The 13500-nt window shown below is 49.9% G+C and overlaps 1 protein-coding gene across 1 annotated transcript in view; it reads right to left on the bottom strand.

Annotated features, from left to right (window-relative positions):
• Window positions 1–13500, bottom strand: part of CACNA1H (calcium voltage-gated channel subunit alpha1 H) — a 251909-nt gene that overhangs the window by 97506 nt on the left and 140903 nt on the right. Inside the window, 2 exon segments of the mRNA XM_060260465.1 lie at window positions 5501–5656; window positions 9857–9974. Of these exon segments, the coding sequence (XP_060116448.1) occupies window positions 5501–5656; window positions 9857–9974 (274 nt within the window).

The raw sequence follows: 13500 nt of genomic DNA on the forward strand, positions 1-13500 counted from the left end.
ATGACAATAAAGGCTGTCTTGCGTGCAGGGAGCAAAGTGATTTCAGATCCAAGATATAAAAAGACAGCCCCTCTTCAGTTTGTGGAAGAGCCCCGTGGTGCAGAGTGTTCAAGCTGCAGTACTGCAGTCCTAAACTCTGCTCGTGATCTGAGTTCGATCCCCGGTGGAAGCTGGGTTTTCAGGTAGCCGGCTTGAGGTTGACTCAGCCTTCCATCCTTCTGAGGTCGGTCAAATGAGTCCCCAGCTTGCTGGGGGGGAAGTGTAGATGACTGGGGAAGGCAATGGCAAAACACGCCATTAAAAAAAGGGGAGGGACGGTGGCTCAGTGGTAGAGCATCTGCTTGGGAAGCAGAAGGTCCCAGGTTCAATCCCTGGCATCTCCAACTCAAAAGGGTCCAGGCAAATTGGTGTGAAAAACCTCCGCTTGAGACCCTGGAGAGCCGCTGCCAGTCTGAGGAGACAAGACTGACTTTGATGGACCGAGGGTCTGACTCAGTATAAGGCAGCTTCATATGTGTTCAGACGTGTTCATGCCATTAAAACATCCTGCCAGTTGGTGTTTCTGCAAATCTAGGTAAATCACAAAAGGACGTGTATTTCCTAGTTGTAGTCCACCTAAGTAGTTTTTTTACCTAATTAATTTTTATTACTTTTTATGGCTATCCAGACCAAATAGCCAAGCCACACTGTTTGACCATGTGATTGCAGTCAGTTTGCCCAAACTGCATGTATTTCAGCCCATTGCACCTGATCCCCTCATCTGAAGAAGTGTGCGCAGAGAGCACACGGAAGCTTGCGTTCTGAATAAAACTTGGCTGGTCTTAAAGGTGCCGCTTGACTCCTGCTTTGTTCAACACCTTCAGACCAACACGGCTGCCCGCTTGGATCCTTCTTCTTCTTCTTCTGCATCTGGATGTTGGATTTGACCACCTGAAGTCTTGGAGGGTGGGAAAATGTCCCAAGAGAGTAGCCAGGGCCCCCACACCCCGCAACGCAACTCAGCCTGAAGAGGAAAGCTGCCGCCAGTGTACTTGAAGGAACAAAAATTAAATCAATACAAGGAATTGTGTAGCTAACGGCTTTGCAGAGGCAGATTTTAAAGGCAAAGGGCGTCTCGCCGGAGCGCCGCAAGTTAATTAGCCCGGGCGCTTTGAGTTGAACAGAGCGGATTTCCTTTTTCCAATGGCATCCTTGCAGTTTTAAAAAAAATTCAATCAGCCGAAGTTGGAAACCTTCAGAGTTTTCTCATGCAAAACCATGGCTCTTCAAAGGCGCTCTAATGGAGGGTTTCTGTGAAAAGGCTTTTTGGAACGCCGACGAACGAACGGCAATGCGGTCCCCGTGCCCACAATCATCGCCCCCGCAGAGGAGAAGGGAAACAGAGGACAAGGACGAGAAAGGAGCTTGTGGAGTGGGAAGCGGGGGGGGGGGGGGGGGAGAGAGAACTTCAGGTCCATTCCCGAAGGAAAGGAATGGGTGGAATTCTCAAAGTTTGCATGAACGACGCCGTAACAGTATCGTATCACTCACACTGTATCGTTCACACAGGCGAGCTGTGCCCTAGAATGTGCATGCATGAATTTGCTCTTAGATTATGATTGGATTATAAATGGTTTAATTTAATTAATAAGAATATGGAAAGATGTGATGAGACCAGAGGCAAGCCAAGAGCCAGCTTGGTGTAGTGGTGAAGTACGTGGACTCTTATCTGGGAGAACCGGGTTTGATTCCCCACTCCTCCACTTGCAGCTGCTGGAATGGCCTTGGGTCAGCCAGAGCTCTCGCAGGAGTTGTCCTTGAAAGAGCCAGTTTGATGAAGTGGTTAAGTGTGCGTACTTTTATCTGGGAGAACCGGGTTTGATTCCCCCACTCCTCCACTTGCAGCTCTGGAATGACCTTGGGTCAGCCATAGCTCTGGCAGAGGTTGACCTTGAAAGGGCAGCTGCTGTGAAAGCCCTCTCGAGCCCCACTCACCTCACAGGGGGTCTGTTGTGTGGTGGGGGGGAGGTAAAGGAGATTGTGACCGCTCTGAGACTCTGAGATTCAGAGTAGAGGGTGGGATATAAATCCAATATCATCATCATCTTCATCTCCTTCTTCTCTACCCCAACAGACATGCATTCCTTGAAACACTTTTACAAAACGTATGCACACAGAAGCAATGTTCCTTCTAAGCTGCAGAGTCTTGTGAGCAAAAATCCTACTTTGTGAGCTACTGGCATTAAAGTTGTGAGCTACTGCATCAATTATTGTGCTCTGGGGTCGTCCTTTTTGAGCTAAGACAAACATGTGTGAGCTAAACATCTGTGAGCTAGCTCACGCTAACTCAGCTTAGAGGGAACACTGCAGAGAAGCACATGGGTTTTAATCACAGCGAGAGTCCCATGTGACAGACTGGGGGTATGGTCAGATGCTATGCCCCCCCCACCCCCCATTTGTTTATTCTTCAAATTTCACAGGATCTTCATCGCTGTCAGATGGCCATCTAGCCTCTGTTGAAAAACCTCCAAGGAAGGAGAGCCCACCGCCTCCCGAGGAAGCCTGTTCCACTGAGGAGCTGCTCTGTCAGGAAGTTCCTAATGTTGAGCCGGAAACTCTTTTGATTTAATTTCAACCCACTGGTTCTGGTCCTACCTTCTGGGGCCACAGAAAACAATTCCACCCCATCCTCTATAGGACAGCCCTTCAAGTCCTTGAAGATGGTGATCATATCACCTCTCAGCTGCCTCCTCTCCAAGCTAAACATGCCCAGCTCCTTCAACCTTTCCTCATAGGACTTGGTCTCCAGACCCCTGACCATCTTCATCGCCCTCCTCTAGACCCATTCCAGCTTCTCTATATCCTTCTTAAAATGTGGTGTCCAAAACTGAACACAATACTCCAGGTGAGGTCTTACCAGAGCAAAGTAAAGCGATACCATCACTTCATGTGATCTGACACTACAGAAGAAGAAGAAGAATTGCAGATTTATACCCCGCCCTTCTCTCTGAATCAGAGACTCAGAGCATCTTACAATCTCCCATATCTTCTCCCCACCACAACAGACACCCTGTGAGGTGGGCGGGGCTGAGAGGGCTTGCACAGCAACTGTCCTATCAAGGACAACCTCTGCGAGAGCTATGGCTAACCCAAGGCCATTCCAGCAGGTGCAAGTGGAGGAGTGGGGAATCAAACCTGGTTCTCCCAGATAAGAGTCTGCACACTTAACCACTACACCAAACTGGCTCTCCCAGTATAGTTCTGTTGATGCAGCCCAAAATGGCATTTGCCTTTTTAGCCACCACATCACACTGTTGACTCATTTTCAATAAGACCCCTACTCTTCTAGGCTGAGAACTCTATGGTTATCAGGGGATAAATGATTTTAAATACATTATAGCCCAGAAGTGATAGAAAAAACTTTCTCAAATGTAAGTAGTGGGATAATTGAAGGTCCTTTCTTGGGTGCCTTTGTGGACATCTTTTCTTTTTTACAGCAGCCGTTTGCCATCAAGAGATGAGAAAGTAGTTTAAGAAGGAGCGGTGGAAAACATCCCTTCTCTGTTCTGTTCTCCTCTGCTCACTTTCACCCCTTGAGGCCACACGGATGGAAGAAAAAGGCTTCATTCAAGGGCTGTTTCTCTTTCAGCACTTGAATCTCCTTGCCACTAAAGTTGATTGAGGATTCATTTGCAAACAGCCACTCAGAATATTTTTTTTAAAAAACCCCCCAAAAGTGATTAAAGCCCTTCCTAGAGTCATTATTCTTAGCTCGAATCGGCTGAGTTTAGGTAAGGCGAGAGAACATTTCCATACGCTAATGACTTCATAAAAGCCTTTTGATAAAATACGAGATTGCAATTGTTATAGATCTGAAAGAGAACATGGCGGAGACATAATTCTCACTTAAAACCCAACTGCACAAGGGATTTGTCCTAGGGGAAGGAGGCAGAAAAAAAATCAATGTCAACGCGGGTCAGAGTCTCTCTGGATCGAGCAAGGGAGAAAATCAGAAGAAACACTGTCTATTGGCAAGACCATTTAACTTCTGACATACGATCACCAGGGGAAACGTGTAGACAGACATCAGCCACAAGTCCCATATGGAACTCAGTTCCCGAGTGTGTGGGGTCTGATTTGCATTGGAACCACGGCACCAAGAAAAGGGGGTCCTCTCCACCCCATTGCTTCCTACCTACTTGCTGAATTACAAGTGATTATGAAACTTGGAACAAACACCTCTCCAGGACTGAACAGGGATACTGGTTTCTTATCTCATTACATACGCTAACCCATTCTCAACAAGTAGAGCCATACATCCACTGTATCTCAATGTACTTCTGTTTTAGAATACTGTATCAGAATAATGTCTGTGATATTTTGCAATATAACGGTTTAGAAATCTCTCTGACAGAACTACTCTTAGAATACAATGTTGTTAGTTTAAACCATACATGAGAGGTAGAAATCCACTTTATTCTAATGTATTTTTGTATCAGTATTTGAACGGAGTACTTGCCATCTTCATTCTACAGAAACATGTTGTTATTTCAACCCCTGCTTTAGAGGAGACCAATGGAACATCATAACAGATTCTAATTTATTACTCTTCACAATTAAGAAACCAATCTCCAATTCTTATGTTTATTGCCTTTGCTGGGTTTTTTTCCCCTGCCCAAACAGAATCCGATGATTTCCAGATCCCAACTTGCAATTCTTTTAATCTACTAAAAAGATTTTCACTATTTTGCATACTAATTCAAGGCCCACTCTCTCTCTCTCTCTCTCTCTCTCTCTCTCTCTGTAGGACTGCTACGTCTATTCCATACCATTGTCTGATGAAGTGTGTTTTTAACACATGAAAAGCTTATATCCTGAATAAAACTTAGCTGGTCTTAAAGATGCTCCTGGAGTCCAGCTTTGTATGGGGAGGGACGGTGGCTCAGCGGTAGAGCATCTGCTTGGGAAGCAGAAGGTCCCAGGTTCAATCCCCGGCATCTCCAAAAAAGGGTCCAGGCAAATAGGTGTGAAAAACCTCAGCTTGAGACCCTGGAGAGCAGGGGAGGGACGGTGGCTCAGCGGTAGAGCATCTGCTTGGTAAGCAGAAGGTCCCAGGTTCAATCCCCGGCATCTCCAAAAAAGGGTCCAGGCAAATAGGTGTGAAAAACCTCAGCTTGAGACCCTGGAGAGCCGCTGCCAGTCTGAGAAGACAATACTGACTTTGATGGACCAAGTGTCTGATTCAGTATAAGGCAGCTTCATAGGTTCATATGTATCTGGATAAACGCGTTGTTGAAGCCGCACATTCAGCTGTCCAGACATCAAGCTCAACATGAGAATTATCATATCAAGAAAACTTAAGTTTCCCACCATACTTGAATTGTACCCACGCTCGCCAATGAACAGGCCTACTGTCTTCATCCTGGATCGCTTTGCCTGGATTGGTTACTGTCCTTTTGTAAGAAGCACCCAGGGGGACTATGACAGGTTGCCCAGTAGTGCGTCAGTCTCTCCCCCTTACCTCCGCTTGGAAACCTTCCACCAAAATGGCGACCAGGAGGTTGAAGAGCACATAGTTGCCGAAGGTCATGAGGGCCACGAAGTAGAGGGCTGCCCAGGAAGAGGTGGAGGCCATCCCATTATACAGGACCACGTTCCAGTCTTCTTGGGTGAGGATCTGGGCAGAAGGGGGAGGAAGAGAGATTATAGTTGCCTGCTGCCTGCTTTTTGCAATTGTTGGTTTCCGGTGTTGTTGTTTCAGCTAGGAATGGTTACAGGGAAGGCCACTTTGCAGGGAAAAATATAAATCTGCCAACTGCCTGACACAGATCTCTACAGTGCCATATAGCAATATAACAAAGCCCTATTGGATCAGACCAGTAAGGGTCCATCCAGTCCAACATCCTGTCTCACACAGTGGCCAATTAATTCCTCTGGAGGGCCAGCAACAAGGCAGAGAGGGCGAGACCTTCATAAGGACATCAGATGAGCCCTGCTAGATCAGACCAGTAGTCCATCTAGTCCAGCATCCTGCCTCACACAGTGCCCAACCAGTTCCTCTGGAGGGCCAGCAACAGGACACAGAGGCCAAGGCCTTCCCCTGAGAAGAACATCAGAAGAGCCTTGCTGGGTCAGACCAGTGAGGGTCCATTTAGCCCAGCCTCCTGTCTCACACAGTGGCCACTCAGTTCCTCTGGAGAGCCAACAACAGGGCAGAGAGGCTGAGGCCTTCCCCTGAGAAGAACATCAGAAGAGCCCTGCTGGGTCAGACCAGTGAGAGTCCATCTAGTCCAGCATCCTGTCTCACACAGTGGCCACCCAGTTCCTCTGGAGGGCCAACAGCAGGGCAGAGAGGCCGAGGCCTTCCCCTGAGAAGAACATCAGAAGAGCCCTGCTGGGTCAGACCAGTGAGGGTCCATTTAGTCCAGCATCCTGTCTCACACAGTGGCCAACCAGTTCCTCTGGAGGGCTAGCAACAGGGCATAGAGGCTGAGGTCTTCCCCCATAAGAATATCAGGAGAGCCCTGTGGATTAGAACAATGGTCCATTTAGTCCAGCATCCCATCCCACACAGTGGCCCACCAGTTCTTCTGGAGGTCCAACAACAAAACATAGAGACTGAGGCCTTTCCTGATAAGATTTTAGGAGCCCTGCTGGCTCAGTCCTTCCTATCCAGCATCCCGTCTAGCCCTTTGGCTGCTGTCTGAGATGGCTACAAAATACAACAGCCTCCAACAACTGTCAGCCAGGTCTCTTTCCAACCCTCTGCACCTTCCTAATTCCCCTGAGCACACAGAGCCCAGGAATGAAACCCGAAGATCCAGGGTTTCCAGTACAAGACAAAAGGCTTCAGACCTGCATTCGCCCAACCTTAACCAAGACCCACAGTCTTTAGAAGGGCCGTTCAACGGGACCGACCTACTGGGAGAGGTGTCAAGGGGGTAAGAACTCCTCTGGTTTGGTTTTATTTATTTAATTGAGTAACATGGCTTCCATTAACCTTCGGAGAGAACGTGCACTCGGCCTTCGGCTGAATTTATTTACTCAGGAGGTTCGCCAAATAATGCTGTCACCTCGATTAGAACGAGGGAATGGAAGCGTGAACTCCAAGAAGCCGGTGTCAATTTTTTTCTCAGCTGGGCAGTTATTTCATCTCCGCCGATTTTGATCTATCTATTTATTTGTTTATTTTATGATCTATATCCCGCCCTTCCCAACAAGTGGCTCAGGGCGGCTCGCAACACAAAATTTCACATAAATACAATTTAAGCACAATACAGTTAAAATAATTAATACGTTTAAAATTTTAAAACCATTTAAAACATTAGGGACAGCAGACATCTAGTGTAACTACACTCGGTTTCTTGTACCAGCTAGTCATAGGCCAGCCGGAAGAGGGTTGTCTTACAGGCCCTGCGGAACTGGGCGAGGTCCCGCAGGGCCCTCACCTCTTCCGGCAGCTGGTTCCACCAAGAAGGTTCCATCTAGGAAGGAGGGTTGCACATCTTACGCATTTGGGAGCGATTTTCGAGCCACTCGTGTCCGTCAAAGGCAGGATTTGTGTGTGAGTGTGTGTGTGTGAAGTTGGCCTAAACTGTGTGTGTTTGGAGAGAGAATACCGGAAGCATCATTTTCCTGGAATTGCTCCCGCAGGTGTCTGACAGGCCTACCGACCTACGGCTCCATAAAGCAGACGGCATCCCACCAACCACATATGAAGCCTCCCCTTCCCGCCCAAAGATCCAATAAAATCTGAATTTTGCTGTGGGGGAAATAGGACGGGAGGTCTGCCACGGACATGACCAGGCTGTGGGCCACACTTGACCTGGTTTTACAAGTCTAAAGTTGCTTTGTCCCAATCTGGTTTAACATAAACGTGTTTGACAGTTAGTAGCTACAGCGGAGATCTGGCTTGTCTCTGCTGGCAGTCATTTGCAGAGAACTCGTGTGTGTGTGTGTGTGTCTCTGTGTGTAAAGTGTTGCCAAATCACAGCTGACTTATGGTGACCTCAGCAAGCTGCTTCCAAAGAGTAGGAAGCAGAGGTTGTTTTGCCATGGCCTTCCTCTGCTCGCAGAGGACTAGAGCACTGCGAAGAAGGCCCTTGTCCGGATCGCTGAAAAAGCCTTTGCATACGTCAGCCAGTCTCTGAGAACATAAGAACATTCGAAGAGCCCTGCTGGATCAGACGAGCAGTCCATCCAGTCCAGCATGTTTCACACAGTGGCAAACCAGATCTACTGGACGGCCGAAAAGACGGCAGAGAGGCTGAGGCCTTCATATGAACATCAGAAGGGACCAGCTGGATCAGACTAAGATTCAGTCCCACATGTTGTCTCACACAGTGGCCAACCAGTTCCTCTGGAGGGCCACCAACAGGGCAGAGAGGCTGAGGCTTCTCCTGATAAGAATGTAACAAGAGCCCTGCTGGATCAGACCACGGAGGGTCCATCTAGTCCAGCCTCCTGTCTCCCACAGTGGCCAACCAGTTCCTCTGGAGGCCGAACAACAGGACATAGCAGCTGAGGCCTTCCCCTAATATGATCACAGGAAAATGCCTGCTGGATCAGGACAGTTGAGGGTCCATCGAGTCCCACACTTCGTCTCACACAGTGGCCCACCAGTTCCTCTAGAGGGCTAACAACAGGGCATAGAGGTCAAGGCCTTGGAATATCAGAAGAGCCCTGCCAGCTCAGACCAATAGTCTGTCTAGTCCATCATCCTTTCCGACACATCAATCAACCAGTTCCTCTGGATGTCCAGCAACAGCAAAGAGAGCCTGAGGCCTTCTCCTGATAAAAACATCAGAAGAACCCTCCTGGATCAGACCAGTGGTCCATCTAATCCAGCATCCCATCTCACACAGTTGCCAACCTGTTCCTCTAGAGGGCCAACAGCAGGGCAGAGAGTACAAGGCATTCCTCTGAGAAGAACATCAGAAGAGCCCTGCTGGATTAGACCATTGAGGGTTCATCTAGTCCAACCTCCTGTCTCACACAGTGGCCAACCAGTTCCCCTGGAGGGCTAACAACAGGGCATAGAGGTCAAGGCTATCAGAAGAGCCCTGCCAGCTCAGACCAATAGTCTGTCTAGTCCATCATCCTTTCCGACACATCAGTCAACCAGTTCCTCTGGATGTCCAGCAACAGGAAAGAGAGCCTGAGGCCTTCTCCTGAGAAGAACATCAGAAGAGCCCTGCTGGGTCAGACCAGGAGGGTCCATCTAGTCCAGCCTGCTGTCTCACACAGGGGCCAATCAGTTCCTCTGGATGTCCAGCAACAGGAAAGAGAGCCTGAGGCCTTCTCCTGAGAAGAACATCAGAAGAGCCCTGCTGGGTCAGACCAGTGAGGGTCCATCTAGTCCAGCCTCCTGTCTCACACAGTGGCCAACCAGTTCCTCTGGAGGGCCAACAACAGGACAGAGAGGACGAGGCCTTCCCCTGAGAAGAACATCAGAAGAGCCCTGCTGGATCAGACCAGGGAGGGTCCATCTAATCCAGCATCCCATCTCACACAGTGGCCAACCTGTTCCTCTGGAGGGCCAACCACAGTGACTGAGGCCTTCTCCTGAGAAGAACATCAGAAGAGCTCTGTTGGATCAGACCCACAGTCCATCTAAACCAACATCCTGTCTCACACAGTGGTCAACAAGTTCCTCTAGAGGGCCAACACCAGAGCATAGAGGCCAAGGCCTTCCCCTGGTAATGCCTCCTGGTGCTGGGATTCAGAGGTTTAGTGCCTCTGAATGTAAAGTTTCCCCTCAGGCACTATGGCTAATAACCATTGATAGGCTTAATCTCCACTAATTTATCCAATCCTCTTTTAAAGCTGTTTATTCCTATGTCCTTGGGAGGAAGTACAGACTTTTAGGGATTCTTACCTGAAAGACAGTGACGATTGCCCAGAGCAAGGAATCAAAGTTCTTTCTGTCCGGGATGGTGTCCCCCGTATCTGTTTTCAAGCCGAACTTGCACCCAAAAAGATGCATGCCAAGAATGCTAGAAGAGAAATCAAGGTTTCAATGTGGTGCTTAAAGCCTTGGTGTTTCTCTGCCCTTGCAAGAGGATATTCAAGCCCTTTCACCGATGGCTGCAGAGCCCAAGCCATGAGGAAAGGAAAAGGAAAGGTCCCCTGTGCAAGCACCAGTCGTTTCTGACTCTGGGGTGACGTTGCTTTCACGACGTTTTCACAGCAGACTTTTTTACCGGGTGGTTTGCCATTGCCTTCCCCAGTCATCTACACATCAAGAGCCGGTTTGGTGTAATGGTTAACTGCTTGGACTCTTATCTGGGTAGAACCAGGTTTGATTCCCCACTCCTCCACTTGCACCTGCTGGCATGGCCTTGGGTCAGCCATAGCCCTGGCAGAGGTTGTCCTTGAAAGGGCAGCTGCTGTGAGAGCCCTCTCCAGCCCCACCCACTTCACAGGGTGTCTGTTGTGCGGGAGGAAAGTAAAGGAGATTGTGAGCCGCTCTGAGACACTTCGGAGTGGAGGGCGGGATATAAATCCAATATCTTCATCTACCTCACAGGGTGTCTGTTGTGGGGGAGGAAGGGAAAGGAGATTGTGAGCCGCTCTGAGACTCTTCAGAGTGGAGGGCGGGATATAAATCCAATATCTTCATCTACCTCACAGGGTGACTGTTGTGGGGGAGGAAGGGAAAGGAGATTGTGAGCCGCTCTGAAACTCTTCGGAGTGGAGTGCGGGATATAAACCCAATATCTTCTTCTTCATTTCCCCCCCAGCAAGCTGGGTACTCAATTTACCGACCTCGGAAGGATGGAAGGCTGAGTCAACCTGGAGCCGGCGGCTACCTGAAAACCAGCTTCTGCTGGGATCGAACTCAGGTCGTGAGCAGAGCTTAGGACTGCAGTACTGGGGCCACGGGGCACAGTGTTAAAGAGATGTCTTTAAATCCAATGTTTTTTACAGGGCAACTAAACAAAAATTAAAGAAGTTTGGATGCTTTGCTCTTAGATAGAAACACAGGGTGATTATCCCAGTGTGCTTCACAGAAATACATTTCAGCCTGTCAATTTTTCGTGAAGCTGCCCCTGATACTTGCCGGGCAAACATGGCCGGTGTATGAGAGTAGATGAAGTAGGCAACCGCCTAGGGCGCCACCTAGCCTAGGGTCAGCCCCCAGGCACCCCCTCTCCCCATGCGCAGCGTGTGTGCTCCTTGGAGCCTGCCTTCCCCAACAGAAAGCAGGCTCTGTGGAGCACAGGCATTGCAAAGTCCAATGTTGCATTCTCCAGGTCTGTTACAGACCCGGGAAATGCAAAGGTGGATGGCGCCTGCATGGTGCACTCCTCAGAGCCCAGCAGGGATAAATTAACCAATTGCAAAAGCTGAAGAAGAGCTAATTATAGTTTCTAAATATTGGCTCCTGTTGAAGTTGTCTAATGCCACTCCTCCTTCCTACTCGACTATAACAGAGCCAAGGGGTGGGAGCCTTAGCTCAGTGGTAGAGCATCTTTCTCGCATGCACAAGGTTTTGTCCCTGGCACCTCCAGCTAAAAGGAGAGCCACGGGGTGGGAGCCTTAGCTCAGTGGTAGAGCATCTTTCTCGCATGCACAAGGTCTTGTCCCTGGCACCTCCAGCTAAAAGGAGAGCCACAGGGTGGGAGCCTTAGCTCAGTGGTAGAGCATCTTTCTCGCATGCACAAGGTCTTGTCCCTGGCACCTCCAGCTAAAAGGAGAGCCATGGGGTGGGAGGCCTAGCTCAGTGGTAGAGCATCTTTATCGCATGCACAAGGTCTTGTCCCTGGCACCTCCAGCTAAAAGGAGAGCCATGGGGTGGGAGCCTTAGCTCAGTGGTAGAGCATCTTTCTCGCATGCACAAGGTCTTGTTCCTGGCACCTCCAGCTAAAAGGAGAGCCATGGGGTGGGAGCCTTAGCTCAGTGGCAGAGCATCTTTCTCACATGCACAAGGATTTGTCCCTGGCACCTCCAACTAAAAGGAGAGCCATGGGGTGGGAGCCCTAGCTCAGGGGCAGAGCATCTTTCTCTCATGCACAAGGTCTTGTCCCTGGCACCTCCAGCTAAAAGGAGAGCCATGGAGTGGGAGCCCTAGCTCAGGTGTAGAGCATCTTTCTCACATGCACAAGGTCTTGTCCCTGGACTCTCTAGCTAAAAGGAGGGCCTTGGGATGGGAGCCTCAGCTCAGTGGTAGAGCATTTTCTCACATGCACAAGGATTTGTCCCTGGAACCTCCAACTAAAAAGAGAGCCATGGGGTGGGAGCCCTAGCTCAAGGGTAGAGCATCTTTCTCGTAGGCACAATGTCTTGTCCCTGGCACCTCCAGCTAAAAGGAGAGCCATGGGGTGGGAGCCATAGCTCAGTGGCAGAGCATCTTTCTCGCATGCACAAGGTCTTGTCCCTGGCACCTCCAGCTAAAAGGAGAGCCATGGGGTGGGAGCCATAGCTCAGGGGCAGAGCATCTTTCTCGCATGCACAAGGTTTTGTTCCTGGCACCTCCAGCTAAAAGGAGAGCCATGGGGTGGGAGCCCTAGCTCAAGGGTAGAGCATCTTTCTCGCATGCACAAGATCTTGTCCCTGGCACCTCCAACTAAAAGGAGAGCCATGGGGTGGTAGCCCTAGCTCAAGGGTAGAGCATCTTTCTCGCATGCACAAGGTCTTGTCCCTGGCACCTCCAGCTAAAAGGAGAGCCATGGGGTGGGAGCCATAGCTCAGTGGCAGAGCATCTTTCTCGCATGCACAAGGTCTTGTCCCTGGCACCTCCAGCTAAAAGGAGAGCCATGGGGTGGGAGCCATAGCTCAGTGGCAGAGCATCTTTCTCGCATGCACAAGGTTTTGTTCCTGGCACCTCCAACTAAAAGGAGAGCCATGGGGTGGGAGCCCTAGCTCAAGGGTAGAGCATCTTTCTCGCATGCACAAGGTCTTGTCCCTGGCACCTCCAGCTAAAAGGAGAGCCATGGGGTGGGAGCCATAGCTCAGTGGCAGAGCATCTTTCTCGCATGCACAAGGTCTTGTCCCTGGAACCTCCAGCTAAAAGGAGAGCCATGGGGTGGGAGCCATAGCTCAGTGGCAGAGCATCTTTCTCGCATGCACAAGGTCTTGTCCCTGGCACCTCCAGCTAAAAGGAGAGCCATGGGGTGGGAGCCATAGCTCAGTGGTAGAGCATGTTTCTCGCACGCACAAGGTCTTGTCCCTGGCACCTCCAGCTAAAGGGAGAGCCATGGGGTGGGAGCCTTAGCTCAGTGGTAGAGCATGTTTCTCGCACGCACAAGGTCTTGTCCCTGGCACCTCCAGCTAAAAGGAAAGCCATGGGGTGGGAGCCTTAGCTCAGTGGTAGAGCATCTTTCTCGCATGCACAAGGTCTTGTCCCTGGCACCTCCAGCTAAAAGGAGAGCCATGGGGTGGGAGCCATAGCTCAGTGGCAGAGCATCTTTCTCGCATGCACAAGGTTTTGTTCCTGGCACCTCCAACTAAAAGGAGAGCCATGGGGTGGGAGCCCTAGCTCAAGGGTAGAGCATCTTTCTCGCATGCACAAGGTCTTGT

Source organism: Heteronotia binoei, chromosome 20 (genome assembly GCF_032191835.1).
Source record: "Heteronotia binoei isolate CCM8104 ecotype False Entrance Well chromosome 20, APGP_CSIRO_Hbin_v1, whole genome shotgun sequence".
NCBI classification, from domain to species: domain Eukaryota; kingdom Metazoa; phylum Chordata; class Lepidosauria; order Squamata; family Gekkonidae; genus Heteronotia; species Heteronotia binoei.